Source organism: Apteryx mantelli, chromosome 3, assembly GCF_036417845.1.
Source record: "Apteryx mantelli isolate bAptMan1 chromosome 3, bAptMan1.hap1, whole genome shotgun sequence".
Lineage (NCBI taxonomy): Eukaryota > Metazoa > Chordata > Aves > Apterygiformes > Apterygidae > Apteryx > Apteryx mantelli.
Genome location: NC_089980.1, coordinates 45,653,768 through 45,676,048, shown reverse-complemented (window position 1 = coordinate 45,676,048; position 22,281 = coordinate 45,653,768). Strand labels below are relative to the sequence as shown.

Below are 22,281 nucleotides of genomic sequence, written 5' to 3'. Positions count from 1 at the left end.
ATTTTTTTGTTTTTGTTGTTGCAGTGCAAAGGTCCTGGCTTAATATCAAAAGGTGCAATGTAGAACTTATTTTACATACTGTTAGGCAAGAAAATATTTAAGACCTAACCGAGTTATAACACCTTTTCCCCATGCAAGACTGAAAGAGAAACACTAACACTGGACTTGGAACAATGCCTGAAATATAATTCACTTTAAGTGAACAGTTGCTTTCATGTTGGCATATGCACAGTTATAATTTGCTGGATTAGTGGATAATGTTTTGGCTTGTCTAGGATAGAATTCAGTGTTCAGTGAAAGTGTGAAATTAAACAGATGCATCAAGCCATATACAGGACAGGTTTTGATAATTGTGAAAATATATCAGTAGGGCCTTTGTTTTTTTGATGTTCAAGCAATTCTCTGGCTTCGAGGAGGTGAGATGCACCAAAACCCATGGGAAGCCGGTGGACTATATCTATTAGCCAATCCATGCTAAGAAGCACATTTACTATCTAAATTACAGAATAAGTATACTTTCTTCTCTCCCCTTCTTCCTGCTAACTGCTGCATATATCCAGTGTCAAAAGATTTATGGAAGCCTTACATTCTCAAGGTATGAAAATATTATTCTGCTTACCTATTTTGTTGGTGTCTCTCTCTAAGGACATAATTATGCCAAATAGGATTAGAATTTTTATTGTTGTAACAGGAGTCATCTAGAATGAAATCCTAATGTAACCTTTTCTGTGTTGAGCTTTAGAAAACGTGAAAGTGTTCATAGCTAATAAGATGTGACTGGGGAATAGACAGCCTTATATCTTGTCATTCCTTGTGCCTAAAAACACCTGTTGTTTCTAGAAACGAATAGTTTATTTATCTACAGATTTGCTGCCTTGAACAGTTGCCCAAAATTCATTTTTTCAGATTAGTAGAACTTATCCAGCTAATGACACATGCAATCAAATATCAAATATTTATCTTGTGTAATACTTATGAAGGTGAGGAATTTATAGGTGCTCAAATTACCACCCTGAATAGTGGTGTAAATTCCCGAAATTGTTATTTGGGAATGCTGTCTCTAATGCCAGTAGTTAGAGATGACAGAAGTTGCAATGAGAAGATGGTTTAAAAACATTTGCTTCAGCATCTTATTTGTTTATACCCAAATTAACCACTGTTGTTTCATCAGAACTATATGTAGTTATGATGTTTTATATCAATGACTGAATCAATGATTGTACTGTAGGACCCATTAGCATAATCCTTCATGTACAAGGAGTGAAGATACTAGGCTTGAATATGGCATATTATGTTTTGTTGCCACCTTTTCCAACTAGCTGTCCAAAATGAATTTTTGTTTTTGTGTAAGGCTATGTTTGAATTTTGTATCTTAAGTCAGGAAGTCATGCATTAAAATGATATTCACAGAGTAGTGGAAAGTATTACATATTGCATATGTGTGTGCATATAAGTGGGAGTTGTTTCCATCTGAGCTTCAAATTATTTAATTTCAGTAAACAGATGTTTTGTGAAGAGACTGGTGGAATTCCGCTGTTAGTCTGAAACCCTCAAAAATGATGGTGTTTATTCTTTAAGTGTGGGGTGAATTACATGGGGATTTACAAATATATGTTTTAATTAATTTGAGGGTTACGTTTTTATGTAATTACATAACGATATATAACTAAATATTTTTGTATATGATACTGTGTTGGGAAATTAAAAAAGGAAAAACCTTGGGGTAGCATTGAACTGAGGACATGGTATATCTAAGACAAAAAATTGTTAGTTCCAATCTTTATTTAGTGTTCCATGACTTGAAGTGCCGTTTTGCGGTGTATTGGCAATTTCATCTATGAAAATACAGCATGTATGCTTTCAAACACAAGCTATTGATTTAAATATAGATAAAAAGAAATTAGATTTCTTTTAGGTAACGTAGTATTTTCAACAAAAAAACATTGAGTGCTGTGATAAGAATATAAACACTTCAACTGAGGAATTTAACATCTGGGGAATTGATTTGAAGAGTTATGTGTTCACTGGTGATCTATATAAGATCAGACCTTCTTGTGATTTTTTTAAATATATTTTTAAATCTTTGGGATGGACATATACAGCATAATTGAAGCTATTTACTTTGTTTCAGTAAACTAGAGGTTTTTACATGTTCATACACCAAGAAGAGCTGCAGAAAATGGTTATATTGACCATCTTGTTTTGTTGCCAAGACGTGGTTCTACTGCTTGCTTGTAACTAGAAATCTAATTCTTTCTCTTACCCTCTTGATAGGCTTTTCAGTCCAACATAAAAATGACATTCGTATTGGAAACTGCTTAATCACAAATAAACTGTATTTTGCATTATAGCAGTCTAGCATAATAGAAGTTCTGTTTAAAATTATAACATCTGAAAACCAAAAAATTGTTAGGGGGAATCCCATTCCAACCAGAAGCTGCCAGTACTACTGGAAATCGTCTATGTTCCAGCTCCATTAATAGAGGTGTAGCAGTTGGAATAAAGTGCCCAGGGAAACTCAGTTGAGTTCTGAATAGGTTATAAAATCTCAGGAACTTCTGAAAGATTCTGATCGTCATCTTATTCTCCCTATGCATGTACAATAAGAGAAAAGAGGTGCATTTGACCTTTGAACAGTGCTTGTCTCAAGTGCAGGGTTTTACAAATGGCCAGCAGTATTGCCAAGGCATTGTGAGTTTGTTTAATAATATGAGCAAGGGTGTATAAGGTTTGGCACTCTGGTATGTAAAGATGAAAGGACTGTAAAATTTGACAAGTATGCTGGTATATTTCTGTGGAATAGGCAATTGTATTTATGTGGGGAATACACTGCTCCTATTCAGGATAGTTTGCTTAAATAGAAGCTTGTCTTAGCAAAGAGAAGAAAACTCTGGTCTTCAGTGCTCTTATCTCTGACAGACCTTGTACTTATGTGCATATGTATGTATGGGATCTTAGACAAATTACGTTTGTACGTGATCACCTGCTCCTTTAACTTTCAGCACCTACCTGAAGCCTCTACATAAGTGTTTAGCACTTTAAGGCTTTCTAACTGGTCAGTGAAGAAAGTCATAGCATCATTTAGGTTGGAAGGAGCCTCTGGAGGTCTTCTGGTCCAACTTTCCACCCAAGACAGGGTCAACTTACCTTGTTCATGGCCTTGTTCTACTCAATTTTTGAGTATCTCCAAGGATGAAGATTCCACAAGCTCTTTGAGCAACCTGTTTCTATGTTGGACTACCTTCACTCTGAAAATTTTCCTGTATCTGTTGCTGCTTGTTTTTTCACTGTGACCTCCAAGAAGAGTTTGGGTCCATCTTCTCTATACCTTCCCATTAGGTAGTTGAAAGCTAAGTCTTAGCCCTTCTTTTGTTAAGGCTGAAGAAAACCAGTTCCCTTCACCTTTTCTCATATGTTGTGTGCTCCATCCCCCTGGATCTGGGTGGTCCTATGCTGGACTTGGCCCAGTATGTCAGTGTCTGTCTTGTACTGGTGAGTCCAAAGCTGAACACAGCAGCCCAGAAGCTGTCTCACGGGTGTTGAATAAAAAGGGAAGAATCATTTCCCATTACCTGCTGACTACATTCTGGCTAATACAGCCCAGTATGCAGTTGGTGGTTGTCCCATAAAAGCAGACTTGCTGACTCATGTTCAGCTGGCCCACCAAACCTCCAGCTTCTTTTCTGCACAGCTGTTTTCTGTCCATTTGGCACCCAGCCTGTATTGATGCATGGGGTTATTGCTTCCCAGATGCAAGACTTTGCTTTTGTCTTTGTTGAGCTTTGAGCTTCCTGCCAGCGTGTTTTTCAGGCCTATGAAGGTCCTCTGAATGACAGACCTACCCTCCAGTGTATTGACTGCTTCCCCAATTTAATTTCATCCATGAACTTGCTAAGAATGCACTTCATCGAGGTCATTAATGAAAATGTAAAACAGTCTTGGCACCAGGTTTGGGGTCACCCTGTACTGCTGTTCACGGCCTTTTAAGCCTGGTGTCCAGCTGGTTTTCCACCCAACTTACAAACCCCTAATTCAGTCAACCCACTAATTTGGCTACAAGGGTACTAAGGGTGACTATATCAGAGGCCCTGCTGAAGTCAATGTAAACAGCATCCACTGTGCTTCCTTGGTGCACAGAGCCAGTTGTTTCATCGTAGAAGGTAGGCAGGTTAGGCAAGCATGATTTGCCCTTGGTAAATCCATGCTGACTGTTTCCGGTCACACTGTTGTGCTTCACTTGTTTGCACATGGCTTCCAAAATTTGCACTATAATATTCCCAGGACACAGGTGAGACTTAGCAACCTGCAGCTCTCCAGGTCCTCCTCCTTGCCCTTCTTGAAGATGGGTGTGACATTTGCCTTCTTCCAGTCAACAGTAACTTTCCCTGATCATCATGACCTTTCAAAGATGATAGAGAGTGGCCTTTCAATAGCACTGGATAGTTCCTTCAGCAGGCTTGGATGCATTTTATTTGGTCCCGTGTACTTCCTAATTTGTTTAGATGGTCTCTAACTTGATCTCCTACTTTAAGTAATGCTTCACTCCCCCAGACTTTGCCACAGGGCTCAGAGACCCTGAGGCCTGAGAGCAGATCTTACCAGTAAACCAGTAAAGAACAAGACAACGAAGGTAATGAGTACCTCGACCTTTTCCATGTCCTTCCATATCACTAGGTTCCCTGCCCCATTGAGCAGCAGGTCCCTGTTTTCCCCCTTTTTTGTTGTTGTTGTTGTTGTTGTTGTTGTTGTTGCTGTACTTACAGAAGCTATTATTGATGTCCTTCATTGCCCTAATTAATTTTAAGGTCTTTATAGGCAAGGCAAGGTCTTTATATTACTTGTGGGTAGCCTTGCAAGTACACCTTGTGTGTACTTTCTTCTTGCATTTGAGCTCAGTGAGGAGTTCCTTGTTCATCCATCCTGGCCTTCTGCCACAACTTCTCAGCTTTATGCACACTGGAATGGGCCATTCTTGTGCTTTTAAGAGGAGTTTCTTTGAAGATCAACCAACTCTCCTGGGCCCCTTTGCCCTTCAGGGCAGTCTCGCCATGGGATCCTGCCAAGCAGATTCCTCAGCAAGCCAAAATTTGCTCTCCTGAAGTCTGTAATTCTGTTCTTCATGTTGCTTACTTCTCTCAGGATCTCACACTCCACCATCTCATAGTCTCTGCAGCCAAGGCTGACACTGATTTTCACATCTGCCATGATTTCTTCTTTATTCGTGAGCAGCAGGGCCAACAGAGTGCATCCCCTAGTCAGCTCTAGTAGTTCTGTGTGAAAAAAGACCAAGTTTATCTAGATCATCTCTGACAGGTATTTGTATGAATAGTTCTTTGAAATTTTTGTTGTTTGACCTTTTGTGACCTTTTGGACTGTTTCTTCCAATGCTTCACATAAATATAATTTTTTTCCTAATATTTCATCTTTTTTTATTATAGATTAAGATGTTTTTTTTCTTTAGCAGCTTTACACATTGAAAGACTAATTCTTAACCCAGATTAGTGTACTTGCTGATTAGTCTGAATGAAAGATTTTTTTCCTTCAAATTATCGTTCTAGGGACTTTTTTTCAAAACTTTTATTCTTTTGCTTCTCTCTGGACTCTAGGTTGCTTTAATCTTTCTTAGACCATAAACTAGACCCAATGTAAGTAGAGGTATCATTAGCATTGTGAGACGCAGAAACAGTTTTGATCTGGATGAATTCATGAAAATCATCAGATAATAATATGCTTGGGTATATGAAGTATGACTAATTATAAGCAGATATTAATTAATCCATGTAGGTAATTTGGAAATCTTAATTATATGTGGATTTTTGGAAGTGCAAACAACAAAACTGCTGAAGTATGTTAACTGAAATTGGTAATGAAAAGGAATTAAGGAGGAATTTTTTTCATTCTTTCTAAATCCCTGTCAGAGTTTATTTAAAAAATATATTACCAAATACCTGAGTGAATCTAAACTAAAGGCTGTTTCTCTGGAGGTGATGACAGGGCAAAGGAGCGGAGTAACCCTCAGGCGCCTCATGTCTGTGCCTTCAAGTAAGTCATTTCACCATGTCCTGGCAATTTGGCTGATACGTAAATAGTTTTGGTTTAGTGGTGGATTAATACCTAAATTCCTGGGAATTCTGCAACTTGTTGCAATTAACAGTGCTTAAAGTTCAAAAGTCTAGCCTCAACCAAAGCTCTGTCATAGCAAATCACAGTAGGTGGCTGGGCTACTGACACTGCACAAGCTTCAAGGATAAAAGAATGGGCTTACTTAAAGCACAGATTTGTAATGAGAAAAAAATCAGAAAATACTCAAATTATTTAGAATCGTAATTAACAAAAATCATCTTTACATCTTCCAGTTTATTGTCTAGCAGATCTAATTAGCCCCTGTACTCTATTCCTGGCTTGGATGCCCCAGAGAATTCCTATAGGACCTCCTACTTTTTAAAATAGCGACTGGAGTCATGCAGAGCAATTGCTCTGAACAACCTATACTTTCTTTAAGTCGTGATTGACTGGGACAGCCTTATTCATGTGCCCTTTAGAAGACTTGCTTTTTGTGGTTTGTCGACTGGACATCATATAGTATTGTAGGGGACTAACACCCCTTTGTGTCCCCCCTCTTTCCCAAGTTTCTTTGGTTAACTTTTCTATTCTGCCTTAAATATATTACATTTCTGGTTTTAAGCTTCAGGCTGCTTTCCCTCTTTTTAGTTTCCTTAAAACCAAACATTATATACATGCATGCGCGCGTGTGTGTGTGTATGTATATGTATACACATACATACACGCATATAATTTGTATGTATGCACATATGTGAAATAGCAATTGGCACAAGCTTCCTTTAAGATTCTTATTAGCTTGTTTTAAATTTTGTGTAGAAGTAGCAATTTGTGCAACCCTTCTTACCCTTTCTCTCTCTTATCTCTTTCTCTAACAGATGAATAGGAGTTATCAGGGAATGTATCATGCCTAGGTTAAATTCTGAATAACGATGAGGCTGAATAATGGTACCTGAGAGTCAGCCTGGGTCTGGCAAAGGTCATATGTGTAGGTTTTGAATTGGATCTCATCTGTAATGTGCACACATCTCACAATTTGGGTATTACTTGCAGTTTTGTTCTAAGATGATAACAGGGAAATTATATAACTATTATATAATAACCAGCTACTTACTGTTTTGTTACTAAGTCTTTGAGGTTCATATTGTTTCATTCCAATATCGTCTAAGGAGAATATATTGAGTGAAGTATGCTGCTTTATATAATATTTTGGTAGTATCTTCTTTTTTCACTATGAAACGATGGAAGAGGAGGATATTAACATTTTTTGTTTGTAGGAAAAAATGTGGGGAAGAATTGGAGAAATTAGTTTTCCCATGTGAAAGCACTCCATTCCGTGCAGAAAAGTTGCATAACTTTTTCTTCCCTTTCTTCTCATCCCATCTCATTTTCCTGTTTTTCTTTTCCTTATTTTATTGTTTTCCCTAAAATATGAACAAAGATGACTTGTGAAGATTCTCAATAGTGTGTTTTTTTCTAAATTATTTCATTAATTTTCTTAACTGCCCTTAGTACAGTACATTTTCAGATACATTGACAAAACTTGCATAATCTTGATTTAGTTTTTAATATTTCCGGGTGTCTTCTTCTAAACTATGGTCTCATTAATAAAGCCTACAGTTAGCTTCAGGTGGAACTATAAAGCTTTGGGGCTGACAAAACATTTATTATCTGGAATCTGTAGATGTTCTGGATGGAAAATTTGAGCATGCTTAATAGTTAGTGATACATGTTCTGCAATTATTCTTCAAAGCCCATGAGCATAAATATTTGTGCCATTTATATATATCTATTTTATATCTGTTGTGCTTTAAACATTATAATTAGGCAATGAAAATGTGAGCATTTGAGATCTGGCATAAGACTGAGCTCAGAACGCATATAATTACAAGTGTTTCTTAACTGAAAAATAGACCTGTTTCTCACTGTTGTATGCAGTTGCAATGTTTGTTTATAGCAATAGCACTGTTAAAGAATTTCTGTTGTTTTTTCGTGATTGTTCAGCAGGTTTATCTTACTTTTCTTATGAATACCTTTAAAAAGCAGGATTGTTATTAAATGATAAGGTTGTAATTGCTCTGTATATCTCGTCTTTCACTCCTCTGCCTCTTTTCCACCCTGTCTCTCTTTGCTTCTCTTCCCTCCTCTTAGGGCATTATACATGCACGATATCTAGCATGACTGCTTAAATAACTGGCTAGACATCAGTATAGGACATGTAGAGAGAGAGGGAGAGATAGAAGAGCGGCTTTCCTGAGCTGCAGATTCTCTCACCTCTGGCAGAGCTGGAGGAAGCTGGCACAAAACCTTTGCTCTATGCCCTGCTTGTGCCAATCATTAAACCAAACCAGAGTGATAGGAAAGGGTAAGGGCTGCAATTGAACCTGGAAATAAACACCTTTAGGACCATTGATTAATCAAGCACTTCAGCTTTTATTATTCTCTTGACAGATGTTGTGTTCATTTGAAAAATAAATATTAGTATCCAGCACCCTGTAGCAGAAAAAAATTTCTTTTTCAGGAAAAAATAAAGTAATATGACACAATATCAATAATAGAGAAAATGGGGGGAAGGTAACCTTTCTCACAGAAGAAGTCACCTTTTATAAGCTAAAATAAACATCATTCAAATGTTTGGCCAAACAATCCCTTAAGGTTTTTTCTTTAGAAGTCAGCCAGAATGGACCACTGAAGAATAAATTGAGAAACATGGACCATCTCTTAGGAATGCTCTGCTTGCCTCCTGCAGTGAAATATTTGTCTCAAGACCAAAGAAAATTAGGTAGCAGATTGAACTTCCCATGGTGAGATAGGTGAGAGATGAGCTCTCAGAACTAGGATTCAGACCAGTTACAGATTTACTGACGATATTTAATTTGTCAAATGATACTTGGAGGTATGCAGAATACAGAATGTTATAATTGCATTCCCCTGATGCTTTCAGCTGCTCAGTGCAAGCAGGATGGTATGCAAACGTGTGGGAACTTCTTAGTGCAACAGTGAGTAGAAGTTACCAAAGAGTCTGCACAGGGCTATCAAGAATGCTGGTCACAATAGGGAGGATTAGTTGCTGTTGAAGTGTTGGATGGTTGTACATACATTCCTACTGCTTTCATTTATGCTTCATTTGCTGTCGCTTCTCTTACTTACTTTTGCCACTTTGTTTGCAGAAATACTGTTTTAGTTTGTCTATTTCTGCTTCCTTTCTGGCGAAAACACTACAGAAGACTACAGATAGATTACAATATGACAGAAATTTGTCAGGCATCTCTCACAAACCACCAGCAAAGCATACTTTCTGATGCTGTAGGGGATCTCTGGGAGGAAAGAACAAGACCACTGAAGCTCCCCCCCCCCCAACAAAAATCTGTAAACAAATTTCTTTTTTCAGAGAGACTGGATCATTTATAGTGTTAATAAAATAGCAAGGAAGTTCTACTGCTGTCTCCCTTTTCAAAGTTAACAGAAGTAATGGTATACTGTGTCTGAAACCATACTGGAAAGAATCCAGGCTATCTATACATTATTAAGGGGTATCAAAGTTATACTGGCTACACATTTCTTATTGGCCTTTCCTAAAAAATCAACAATTGAAGATTGGCTTCAAGTTCTTTGCATCTAAGCAAGTCATAACTTAACTACCATGTTTTTAGGGAAGCTTTTTATTGATTATTCCCTATTCCCTGTAGATTATACTACAGATCTAAAAGCCTTCCTATTATCCTCAAGTCATAGCAAAATCTAACTCGGTATTTTTGATATGTGTAGCAATTTCAGCCTATTTTAATATGGAGATGCTGTTAATATAGGAGATGGAACACCTGACAAATAAGGATAGGCTGAGAGAACTGGTTTTGTTGAGCCTTAAGAGGAGGAGGGCTAAGGCAGGGATTTTACTGCTGTCTACAGCTATCTCACAAGCAGGTGTAGAGAAGAGGGGACCAGAGTTCTGGTGCACAGTAGGACGAAAGGCAATGGACACAAGATAGAGCACCGGAAATTCTGACTCAATATCATTAAAAAAAAATTGTCCACAATAAAGGTGTTCAAACACTGGAACAGGGGCCCAGAGAGGCTGTGGGATCTCCATCCGTGGAGATATTCAAAACTCAACTGGAACAAGGCTCTGAGCAACCTGATCTAACTGGACCTGCTTTGATCAGAAGGTGGGACTAGAGGACCTCCAGAGGCCCCTTCCACCCTACACGATTCTATGATTCTAATACAGTATTCCTTCAATGATATTTATAAAACCTTACTGTTGAAAGTGTTCCCATGAACTTCCCTTCTTGGACATCTTTATTGCAGTCAAATCAGCCACAAATGTTTGTTTTCAGCAAACAGAACACTTGAAGGTAGAGTGTTTGTCTTTTGACACAAATAAAAGGTGCAAATTACCAAAAATTGTGTGAAATATTTGTTAGTACAGTTTTGCAGATACTAATATTAAAGAACTATTATTTTAATTGCTCTATACAGGGATGTATTCCTTTTGAAAAAGATGTGAAAGAAGATGCAGACTTTCCTTAAGTTTGCCTCCTTCTAGATATTCACCAGTCACAAGTTCTAGTCTAAGATTATTTTATCTTCCCCTTCTCTCCTCCCACCCCCAAGAAAGTAAGTAAAGTTCAGGTAAAATGTCAAAGCAATAAAGCACAATATCAAATTCTTTTTCCCTTTTCATGCTGAGTAGCCATTTTAATTTGTGCAGTTTGGTTTATCCCCTTTCTTCTGTATGCACCGTGTGGTACATGTATACTCAGTGCTGCAGTAGTTGAGAAGGAAACAATAGTTTTGGTGCCCTTCTTATAAACTAAAAATGGATTAATCTGTACAGTTCTGAATTCATCAAATAGGTACAGTTGCCATGCATCTGATTTTCAGATTAGGAAATGGAATTTATGCTTGAGACATGGAAACTTCACTTTCATCAGTGTCTTTTCAAATGAAATAACAAATAATTAAAACTGTTATTTTTCTCTGCAGTGTTTACTCTCTCAGCCGAAGTTCTGGGCCATTCAGACTTCAGCCTTGCTCCTTCGGACAAAGCTTGAGAAAGGAAGTACTCGCAGAATGGAAAGGGCAATGAAGCAGACTCAGGTAAGGCTTCTGAGCTGCCTAAATCTACCTTGGATACCTATGTTACAAATACCGGCTCCCTGTATATTGAATGGAACCAGGCAGGAGCATATGCTAAACTCCTTCTCCTTTCTATGAACAGTACAGTGAGCCTAGTTTTATAATTATACTTCTAAGTTTGATGCATAGACTACAAATCCTTTTATCTCTGCTGGTCATCAGACAAACTCTTATATGTACAAGTAATACCTTTTTGAAAGAAAATGATTATGAAAGTTTTGGAAGATTGAAATTATAATTTGTTTTCTTACTTACAGTTTCTGACTTCTGTAATATCTGAGGAGTTATTTACACAAGAGTTAATGAATGTAAAGCTGCTACAGTTATTTTTTTAATTGAAGTAAAACATCTATAGAAAAAATTGAGACTTGCAAATGGTCATTGGTACTGTGCAAATAGGAAAACACATTTGTGAATAAAGTTGCACTTTTTGATTTACTATTTTGATGTAGCACTTAGTGATTGGTATTTTTATTGCAAGTTTGAGGCAGTGATTAAATAATCTTGCTCCAAATGTAAATAACGCTCATTTGCAAAATCTAAATGAGAAATTTAAAAATTCAGAAATTTATCAGCTCATGGGATTTATTTATGAAATACTTTCAAAGAAAAAATCTGTAAGCTTTATAAAGGTTGTTTCTTCATGTTAAAGAGTTTTATTAGTCACCTTCATATTGTTAAGTCTTCTTGTCACACATGAAGAGCAGGCATTTCTGTGTGTCTGTCGGGCAACAGTTCTGATGACTAAAAAGGGCCAGGAATGTACAAAATTAACGATTACAAAGCTGGGTAATTATATCCTGAATATACTGCTGTTTCATCTAAAATTATTATTAATGCATGGATCTTTGAAGGAGTGCAGCATGAATGTGCTGCCGCATTTTTCCTCTGCTGAGGAGAGCACGGAGTTGCTATAATGGAATTTCCCAGGGTCGTAAGGAGGGTGGCAGAGAAGCCCGGATTCCCAGTCTGGGAGAAGATGTAACATCTGAAGGCATTTGGGAAGCGATCTCAGGATCCTCTAAGCACTAAGCCACAAAGCGATTGGAGTGTTGCCAACATTTTTGTCTAGCTTGGTAAACCTGAATATTAGAAGCTGTCATACTATACAGTTTGATAATCTCATGATGGAAGTCTCATCAAGGGCTTATCGTTGCTAAGGTACAGTATCTGAATTCACATGTGTTGAAACTGCTAGACTGCTGCAGTTTTTCATACAAGCTCTAGATGTTAGGGAGAGGAGGTTGAGTAGCATGCGCTGCCACAGTTCGGGAGGTGACCTCAAAATAGGCACTGAAGCTGCGATTTTAAGTATTATCTTTAATCTTAGTATGTGTTTTTTTTTATCAAGGTATCTTAATAGAATGATATGTTTGTATTGATTTGATACAGTATCAAGCTCAGTTTCCAAAAATAGTTAGAAGTTGTTTAAGGATCAATCGGTGCTAAACTAATCAAGTAACTTGAATAACTTTCCATTTAAGGTTTTCATCCCTGAGTTCCATCAGATCAAAAATTTTTAACCAGATCCCATGGTTTCTAACAGGTCTAAGAATTTTTAAGGAATCAGAATCGGGAAACATAGGCTGAATGTCCCATATTATTTTCATACATAACACAAGGTCTTTTTGATACATCATCTTCATAAAGATGCTTAAGTTTGTACCCAAAGTTATTTCATGCAAATTTTTACTTTTTTTATGATTTCATGTTTATCAGTTCAGACTGGCATAACAAGATCTGATACTGAAAAAAATGTTTGTGAGAAAAGGCAAGTTAACTTCAGCCTGGAAGATTAAGGAAAGAGGTGGATGTAATATGGTTGGATTCCCCTCATTCTTTGCAATATCTGTCTTTAAAGTAATTATAAGAGTCCTTGTAAGACAACTTGAATAAGAACTGGTAAAACTGAATCTTCTAAGTAACCTACTTTAGGGTTGTCCAGTGAGCATGCATGGACCACTATAGACTCCACCTTATTATGCTGGGACTCTTTTCTCTCCTCTTCTACCATAATTCTTCTTCCCTTCCCCATTTCCACTCTTATCTGCTACTGTTTTAGTTTGCACTAGATCTGAAAATCCTTCTAACCAGCTGATAAACACCTTTTTAGGTGAATATTACTAGACCGGCATATACTGCCTCTGCATAGGGCAAGCCAGGCTGCATATGCCCCATTACAGTTCTTAGTTTGTAAAAGAAATTGCTTTTGGGCTGCATGTTTTATGGGCCTCATTATGTTTCTTTAGCTTATTTTAATTATTTCAAAGTAATTACAGGTATTTCTGAAATGAAAGTATATTGCTTGAATTTAGCTATCATGTTCCAAGTATTGGATATATTCCTACTTTATGCTGAAAAACTTTTATGAAATGATATTGTAAATATTTTTTTTAATTGGAAAGCTTTAAAAGGAATTGGAATAATCATTTGCAAAACCTTTTTCTGATTACTTTAAAAATATGAACTAAAGATAATGTAGACTTTAGAACCTTCCCTAGTTTTAAAAAAATCATTCTGGGCTCTGGAATGTATTTCAGCTAGTAGCTAACTGGAAGTGAGGAGGAGAGCTTTTTCTTAACTTTTTCTGGAGGCTACTTGTTGTCTCCATCCAGTTTTTGTCTAAATGAGGTTTGGATACACAAAAATAAGGTTAGAGATTTTTAAAGCCAGTACTTTTTTCAACCACTTTTCTAAGAAAAGGAAACAGTGTTCACGGGCTAAAACAGAATTCTTTTACGTTCCTCTAGAATATTTAATCATGACCAGTATAACATATATTGAAGTCTGGATCAAGGTACTGCCAACCAAAATGTGTTTCTGGATACTGTTTGTTCTTTTGTTTTTTTAGGGCATTTTTTTCTTTCTGTATGAATGTAGATAGGGAAAGGCAAAGTGCTGGGATGGAGAGAAGGGAGAGAGAGAGAGAGAGAGAAGAGGAGGAAACAGGCGTTAGGTTTTGATAAATAGTTCTCTGCACAACCAGCAACCTGCAATTGCTATATCAGTTTTGGGTTCTTCAGCTACTTTCTATTGTAAAACAGTAATTCAGAAACTATTAATATTGAAAAATGGGTTGGAATAAGCTGTTGAATCACAAATTACTGCTGAAAGTGCAGCCAGAGCTCAAGTAATAGGAAGGGGTAGAAGAAGGGAATCTTGAGTGGTCCAGAAGCCTTGAAAAAGGACAGAGGGAGGGGTGATTTAAAAAAAATAAAATAAAAATTAAGCCCTTAGAGGTTAACATCTCACTGCAGTTTCTTGATAAGTGAAGTAAGCGTACTCTTCCATTTCAAAGATTTTTTTAGAAATGAAACAAGTTGTATTTTAATGGCATGCTTTCTGCAGAGGGTGCTGGGGCAGAAGCGAGAGCGTGGTTGTTGCTGGCAGCCGAGGAGGTGAAGCTGCCGTGTGCCACAGTTCTTCGGCCAGGCATACCAGTAGCCTGCTAATGCCTGTTCCCCAGCGGCTTGTTACGGTTACTTCCCGGGGCTTAAGCTGTGCGGTTCCACTGGCTACCTTTATGCTTGGAGCTCCTGTCAGCTTGTTATATCCCCCTTCTCTGATTGTATTTTCTCCTGCTGGCTGCACCTGGTGATAACAGGCCTCTAAACCAATCACTTGATTTTTCAGAAAGCCCAATACAACGGATGCTGTATTTCATACGGTTCTCGCTTGCTTGCTTTTCTTGGCAACAGAGAAATTTGCCTGTTAGTGGGAGAGAAATGTGTCTTGAGAGGGTGTTTTTAATAAGAGTTCAGGAGAGCTGGGAGCAGGCTGGCAATATTATGGGCTAATCGTTATGTCTAAGACAGAAAGGTCACATGAGATCTTGTTTTATATCCTTAGTCATACACAGATGTATGTAATTGGGAATTCTGTGTCAAGTGCTCTGTAATTTTCACTTAAATAGTACTTCAGAGTGTCATTTTTTCCAGCGACTAATATCTTTCTGTGCATCAAAAAGAAATTATGACTTGTTGGTTTAAATTTTTCTTACTAGAGACATTCTGTGGATGTTCTTTGTAGTTGGTGTGTAACTTTTTCAAACCTGAAGAGTCCAGTGTACATTTATAAAAAGAAGAGGCTGGTATAGGTCTACACAACTGGCATCATGTGTACTGTGAGGCATAACCTGTGCTAATGCAACTTTGCTGTTTTGTTATCCTCATCTTGGTGGTCTTTAAATATTTGTGCAAGAAAGTTATGTCATTTATCATAGAAACAGATCCTCTTTGTTTTCAAAACTAAACTGGCCCCTCCATGTCGACTTGCTCCCTTTGCTTTATTTGGCCATGTTCTGTATTGGACAAATTCAGCAATGGGGGAAGAGTTTAAAAAGGAGGAGGGAGCAGTCTTCCCCCCACTAGGCAGATGATCTAGGCAGGTTTGAGACTAACAGGTTTTTCCCTGTTTTCCTGATGCCTACACTAGATATCTTTCTGATCAGGCATCTGAAAACCAAGGTTGGAGCAAAGTAAAGAGACTTTGGGTATGACAAGGGGAATTGCAACATCTGTCTGTTCAGCCAAACTGTCAGGTCGCTGGACTGGGAGTCTACCCCTATTCTTCAACACCCCCTCTTGTACCCTAAGAGTACATTAAATAAGATTTTAATAGTTGCTTTTAAAGTGTGTATTGGATGAGATTGAGGATGAAGGATGGGAAAAATGATTCACTTATAAATTTGGCTCTGAGATGTCTTAGATGAATTTGGAAGTTTTATTGAAAAGTTCCTGGGATCTCGGGAACTGAGATTTAAATCACTGTCTTCAGGAGGGGATAGTAAGTAGAAGAAACACCTTCTCTTCTAACCTGTAGAGATTTTCCATTGATATCCTAATAGTTCTCATCTATTATTAATTGTATTTATTATTAGAACATGTTCCAAGAAGTTTTTAAAAAGAGGAGAAATGCCAGGTGTCTCAGAATCTTTACTTGATGAGTTCCACACAAGATCATAAGGTCCCCAGAACCCTTGAAATAAACCTTGTTACTTCAGAAATCAATCACAAAGGAGAGTGACTTCTTGGTGATAGTTAATGATTTCAGTCTCAAGACATGCATTTCCAGGACATATTTCATTTTGCTTAAGTGGATGATAGATTTGACAGAAGATGTTACATGACACAAGTGATTCTGGTGATACACTGAACTCATTAACACACTTCAAAATAATTAACATGGTTCTTGGCTCCATCTGTTTTTCTTCCAGTATGCAATTATGGCTTTTGCTCAAAAAAACCAGAGATCCACTCTGCCAAGGATTCTTCAGGAATAACTGAAGCGCTTTCGTACTGCTTAGGAAAAAGAGAATATTGAATAGCATGGTCTTCCAGGTACTGCTTTCTGCTTAGGAATTTTCTACTGCACTGTTTTATTTGCCAATTTGGATCGGGACTATTAGGCAGTGTCCAGAAAAGAATGTAGCCATTCTTTATGGGCTACAGTTTCTTCATATTTTCTTAGCTAGTACTTTTAAAGTACAAGCCTCTTTGCTCATTTGAGAATTATGTTCAGTATCAGAGCTGTTACACTCCTAGTGTAATACACTTTCTAAAGAGCAGCCAAAAATAAGCTTCCTATTTTTTCAAATGTTGCCATTTGAATCTTAGCTCTGAAGGTTTTTACCTTCCTCCCTTTAAGAGTCTCTTCACTCTGTGTCCTGACAATTAGAATGATGGTACTGGGAGTCCCAATGTCAGATAGGAGAATCCTTAAGCTACATGAACAGCAATATTACGCTTTTTGCATAGACAAAGTGATGATAGCGAATTACGAAGAAAAATATGAATATCCGCAGATTCCAGAACGTAACATGCACATCTTTCTGTCCCAGCTTTACACTAGAAAGAGTGAACATTGCAAGGTTAACTTGAACAGAACTAAACAATTAAAATAATCAAGTTCCATATTCCATATGTAGTCAGACCAGACGCAAGGCATGGAGCACACACTATTCCCACCTATTGCTAAATTGGAGTAGATCCCTCTTTATAGCTGTTGACCCATAAATATCCATGCAGATCTGGAGATATGTATTCTCAGGTGAGCTAACAAAACATGATCTGAAATAGCCCAATATTGGCAGATTAAATTTATTGAGCCACACTGTCCATTGCAAATGCCAAGTATTTCAAAACACACTCTCCCTTATTTGTTAAGGCAGTTGTCTGTGCATCCTATATTGTAATTAATCTCTAACTTAAGTAACAGCTTCCACTCTTTTTATTTCTCTCTCTGCCCTTCTCTTGACTTTCCTCATTAGTAAAGAACTGAAAGCAAAACCTGGTGCAAGAAGTCTTTGGATATATTTTTCAGCATTCACTGCAATTCTGCATTCCCCCAGAGGAAGCTGATTAGGGATCTAAAAGCAGTAGAGTCACAACAGCTTGGAATTTAGTGCAGACTTACAATTTCAAAGTATATGCAGCTCCCCTGTAGGTTTTGCACCTTTTGCTAAGTTTTGTGTAACTGCTGTTTCACCAATGGCAATAGCAAAGTTAACTAACTAGCTGCAACTAGGGGGCTATGCAAGATGCACTTAAAATTTCCCATCCTGCATGGGTGAGTTTCCCCACGTACAATTGTATCAGGCATATGTGTCTTTCTTTAGCCAAAAGCCAAATGATCTAACCTATATTTGGACTAATTTTACATGTAGCACTCTCCTGGTAAATTGACGGATGATATCGATATCCTTGGTTTTGCAACAGAAAAGGAAGGGTCTGATTTTAAATCCATTCTTGGCAAATGAGCTTATAAATCTAGCTGCTTCTAGAGACTTTAGGGGAACCTCTACTTGTGCCTTCTGATACATCACAAAAATAAATAAAATAACTGACAGATGAAACAGCTTTTTTCTCTAGGGCAAAAAGAAAAGTTCAAATAACCCCACCCCTCTGATAAGGGTAATGTACATATCTCTAATAAGTGTAAAATAATATTTCATATAAGGAACACTAAAATAAGTAACAAATAAATACAAATAGCATAAATATATAAATAACACATTTCTAAAGCTTTTGTGCTCTGTAAGTGCATTTATCCTGAGGCCTAAGTCATTGATAGTTTATAATATTGAAATCCATATCCTAAATACTGGCAATCAGTAACTTCAGGCTCAATATTTGTCCGGAACAAGCAGCTTATCATTTTGATAGTCAGTTATGCTGTTGTGCAATTTAGATGCCTTATTTGTTTTACCATGCTGCTTTAGGTGGTGGTATTTGACTACAACAAAAATATTCCAAATGGTAAGTATAGGAGGTGCTCTAGATTGTCTGGTACACTGCTTGGCTCTCTGTTTGAAATAGAAAGGAAATATTGCATCAGACATGCATGAATCCGGTTATCTTCTACTTATGACCTTGACTTCTTTTGTGTTACTTTTGAGAACTAAATGCTTTAGATTTAATTTGGGATTGTTGGACTCATTTCCTCTGGTCTGCTTTCCTCCCCACCCAGTTGCAAGCCCTATTATAATGAAATTCAAGCTTTTTTTTAGTAAAATGACATTGACAACAGAAGCTAATATTTATTTCTTAATTAGTTGGCTATATTGCTTTTAAAGTGATATACACCTGTAGGGATCTGTGGCCTGATGTAACAGAGACATTCATAGCAAGAATCTACTACCTGGGTCATCTTAGAAAAACAGGTGTTTGGCACTCCTAGCCTCCTCCACACCATGTGCCCTGAACAGAGACATGCGTGGTTCCAACATCCTGATTGATAACTCCTGCCCCAGCCTACTTCCCCGTAGAGCTATCAATACCTGCCTGTATCTTAAAGGTTCATCACATGGTCTGGAGCCACGCAAAAACAAGAAGTCTTATGGTTAGTCCGGCCCTCTCAGTTCTAGCCACCACTTTTGTGGAGATGTCTGACAAAGTTTTCACGTTCCGGCTTGCCTGCCATCAAAGTGTATGTGTAGGTGAAACCAATACCTTAGTTTCAAGAGGTAGTCTCTTCCTGAAGAACTTTGAAATTTGAAGTTATTAGGATGTCAATAACTTTGGGTGATTTTCTTGCTTAAACATATAGGGGATATTTACGGGACAGATTTAAAGAGAATAATTAATTTGTCCGCCTAAGAACAGAGTAGTAATGGGAGTGGGGTAGAATAAATTACCAGAATATCACAAAGGAAAGATCTTGGAAATACTGCATAAACAGTAGCTTTCTAGTTTCCACCATTTAAAGGAGAAAATAAGAAACAGCTTTAATTTGTAGGCCATAGAATTAGAGACTGAAAAACATCACAGATGGAAGGTCTACTAAAGGTAGGCAGTAGAAACAAGTATAACTTAACCAAATGCTCAGTCCAGTTTTCTGAACTAAGGCGAACAAGAAGTGTTTTAAAAAAATCTATTTTTTTATGCAGTAGGAAGTCTGTAGAACAATTATTTAAAATTGTGAATTTAGCTGAATCAGTTCAATGCTGAATACTTAAAAAATGTTAATATCTTTATACATTCAATATCTCTGTTGATGATGCAGTCATTACCTATAAAACAACTTTTAAAAGTCTCAGCAATCACACAGTTGCATCTCAAGCTAGGGTAGAGGAAAATCGGTCAATCCAATTAATTTTTAGATATTTTATTATAAAATTTATTAAACCTACACTTAATAATCTAAATTAATATACCAGCAGCATGTTTTGGTGCTTTAAATTTAAAGACAATCAGATCCATGATCTGGTGAAAATCACTGGCAAAGTGCCTTGAACAAGAGCACGTTGAAGTGGTGAACCTGGCCTCAACAGCTGTAGACTGTCATGCAGGTGCAAAAGCATGTTTTCCTATTTAGTGCAATACCTAGTTCATTCAGAGTTGAGAAACTCCTTGGGAGCTGATAAAACAAGAACACATGTTTTTGTTGTTTGGTCTATAAAATTAAGTGTGAAAAGCTGAGATCTTCTAATTTTAATGTCTTGTAACATGGTGTAATCACAACCCATGCATTTCTAAGCTATCTATAAGAAAGGAGAAAGTTGTAAATGCAAAACAAATTTCTAGTTACAAAGCATATACTTTTATTTAATTGATATAATAATGTGTATTTGCTCTTTTTGCTGATGGTGTTTCCATTGCTATCTAAAAGAATCTTAAAACAAATGATGAGTATAACTTTTCTTATTTAGGATGTCGGAAATGCCATTCATCATTCTCTAACATTTAAATTTTAAAATTGATTAGGTGAGTAGTCAGTTAAAAATATGGAAACTATTTACTTCATAAAATATCTTTTAAAAGACAACTTAGGATGAAGAGGATGAATTAAGAATTGTTCTTGATTTTAATAGCTTTCAAGAATAATAGAAATATGTGGAGCAAGTATAAGATGCACTGATAATGATAGTTTTGCAATGATAATTCAATAGTGGTGACCTTTTTTTTTACGGGTAAGAAATTATGTCAGTTAAATAAAAATGAAGCAGTTGTCCTTGCCCTCCCACAATTTTCTCGAAGGAGCATACCCTCAATCTTCCCCCTGCAAAGCCTGCCAAATTGAATGGGTTTTGGAGGCTGACGAGAAGTGGGTACGCTATTGTAGTTTGAGAAGTGCCAGGGCCACAATAAACTGTCCCTCAAAATGAAGAGGATGAATTCAGTTGGAGTATTTCTACTGAGCAGAAGCTGCCACGCTTAGTCTTAAAAGACTAACTGATAGTCTTACATGTAGTTGATAGGGCCTGCTTATTTACTGAAACAAAGCTTAGACCTATGGAAGCAATTACTGGGGAATAAGTACAATAACAGTGAGGCAAATGGTATTGTAGGTGTTTTTTGTTTTGTTTTTTAATATTTTGAAACAGATCCAGCATTGTTCTGGATTTTTTTTCCATTAGGAGGTATTTTAGTGCTACTTTAACCATTGCAGGAAATGAGAGGCTGGAGACTGGTTTTAGTTTTTGAAGTGTTTAAAGTGAAAGACTATGGAAATGAGGTGGTATAATACTTGCAAAAGTTGAAATAGATAAAAAGTTAGAACTAACTTTGTAAACCCCAGTAATTAGTGGTCTTTGTTTTTGCCCTTATATACCCACTCAACAGAGAAAGAAAAAGCAGTAAGCAATCAGTAAGGCATTTTTTCTTCTGATAGAATAAAAAAGATTTTATTTCCTCAGATCAGCATGCAAGCTGTGATTTTAACAGAAACCATGCACTCATTGTTAAAGGAGATCCTCCTCAGTAGAAAATCTGACAAAAACTGAAAAAAATTCCTCTCAAATATAAGAATAGGGGCAAGAAAGTTGATCCATAGCCAAATTAGGGTAGAGTCTTAGAACATTATATCAGAAGCATTTCACTTTTCTTGTGTGGGTCGACACCACAGACAATCACAGAGACTGTGTTAAGCAATTTAGTTCTTGAACACCAGTTAGAAGTAAGATTTGGGTAGATGAGTTTCAGCAACAAAACTGATGAAGCGTAAGCCTCATGGATTTATAATCATTGACCCAGAGAGTATTGATTCACAGTAAGTGGGGTGTACAGATTTGTAAGAAAGGTAATTGAATTGGTGACAGACCTTTGTGAGGTAGGTTTAGAAACAGTGAAGAATAAAAGTGCTTATAGAAAAGATGAAGAAAATAGAAAAAAATGGACTATTATGTAATTAATGATGGAAAAACTTATTTTTCTTCTTCCAGATTATTATATCATATATGAATCTGAGAACAAAAATGCAAATATCCATTCTTTGAAATTAGCTTGTAACCATGATGCTGTAGTAGAGAGTGATAACTGCTTTTTTTAAATAAATACTTCTACCAGAAGAAAATTTCCAGTATGCCAAAGGTCTAGCACTCTAGGAAGTTACAGGGGAAGGCTGGGCTATATGAAAAGAAAAAAAAAAAAATCTAGTAACTGTATGTGGTTTCTACACCTCCAGAGTTAGGAAATTTTGGGAATGTCGTCTGTAAAGAATCAGTTGATTGGAAACAATTTTATTGGAGACAGACTTTGCAGTGGTGTGGGCTGGATGTAGCTTCTGACTGAAGAACTGTTTGCTGGCCTAACTCAACTCATTTAGTACTTGCTCTGTTCCAGTTATAGTTATGAATTTAGGAAT

General features: G+C 37.0%; 1 protein-coding gene across 1 annotated transcript in view; it reads left to right on the top strand.

Moving 5' to 3' along the window:
* The window catches only part of TTC27 (tetratricopeptide repeat domain 27), a 145,042-nt gene that overhangs the window by 68,678 nt on the left and 54,083 nt on the right, over nt 1–22,281 (top strand). Inside the window, exon 10 of the mRNA XM_067293266.1 lies at nt 11,047–11,160. Coding sequence (XP_067149367.1) covers nt 11,047–11,160 — 114 coding nt within the window. The remainder of the gene's footprint in view (nt 1–11,046; nt 11,161–22,281) is intronic.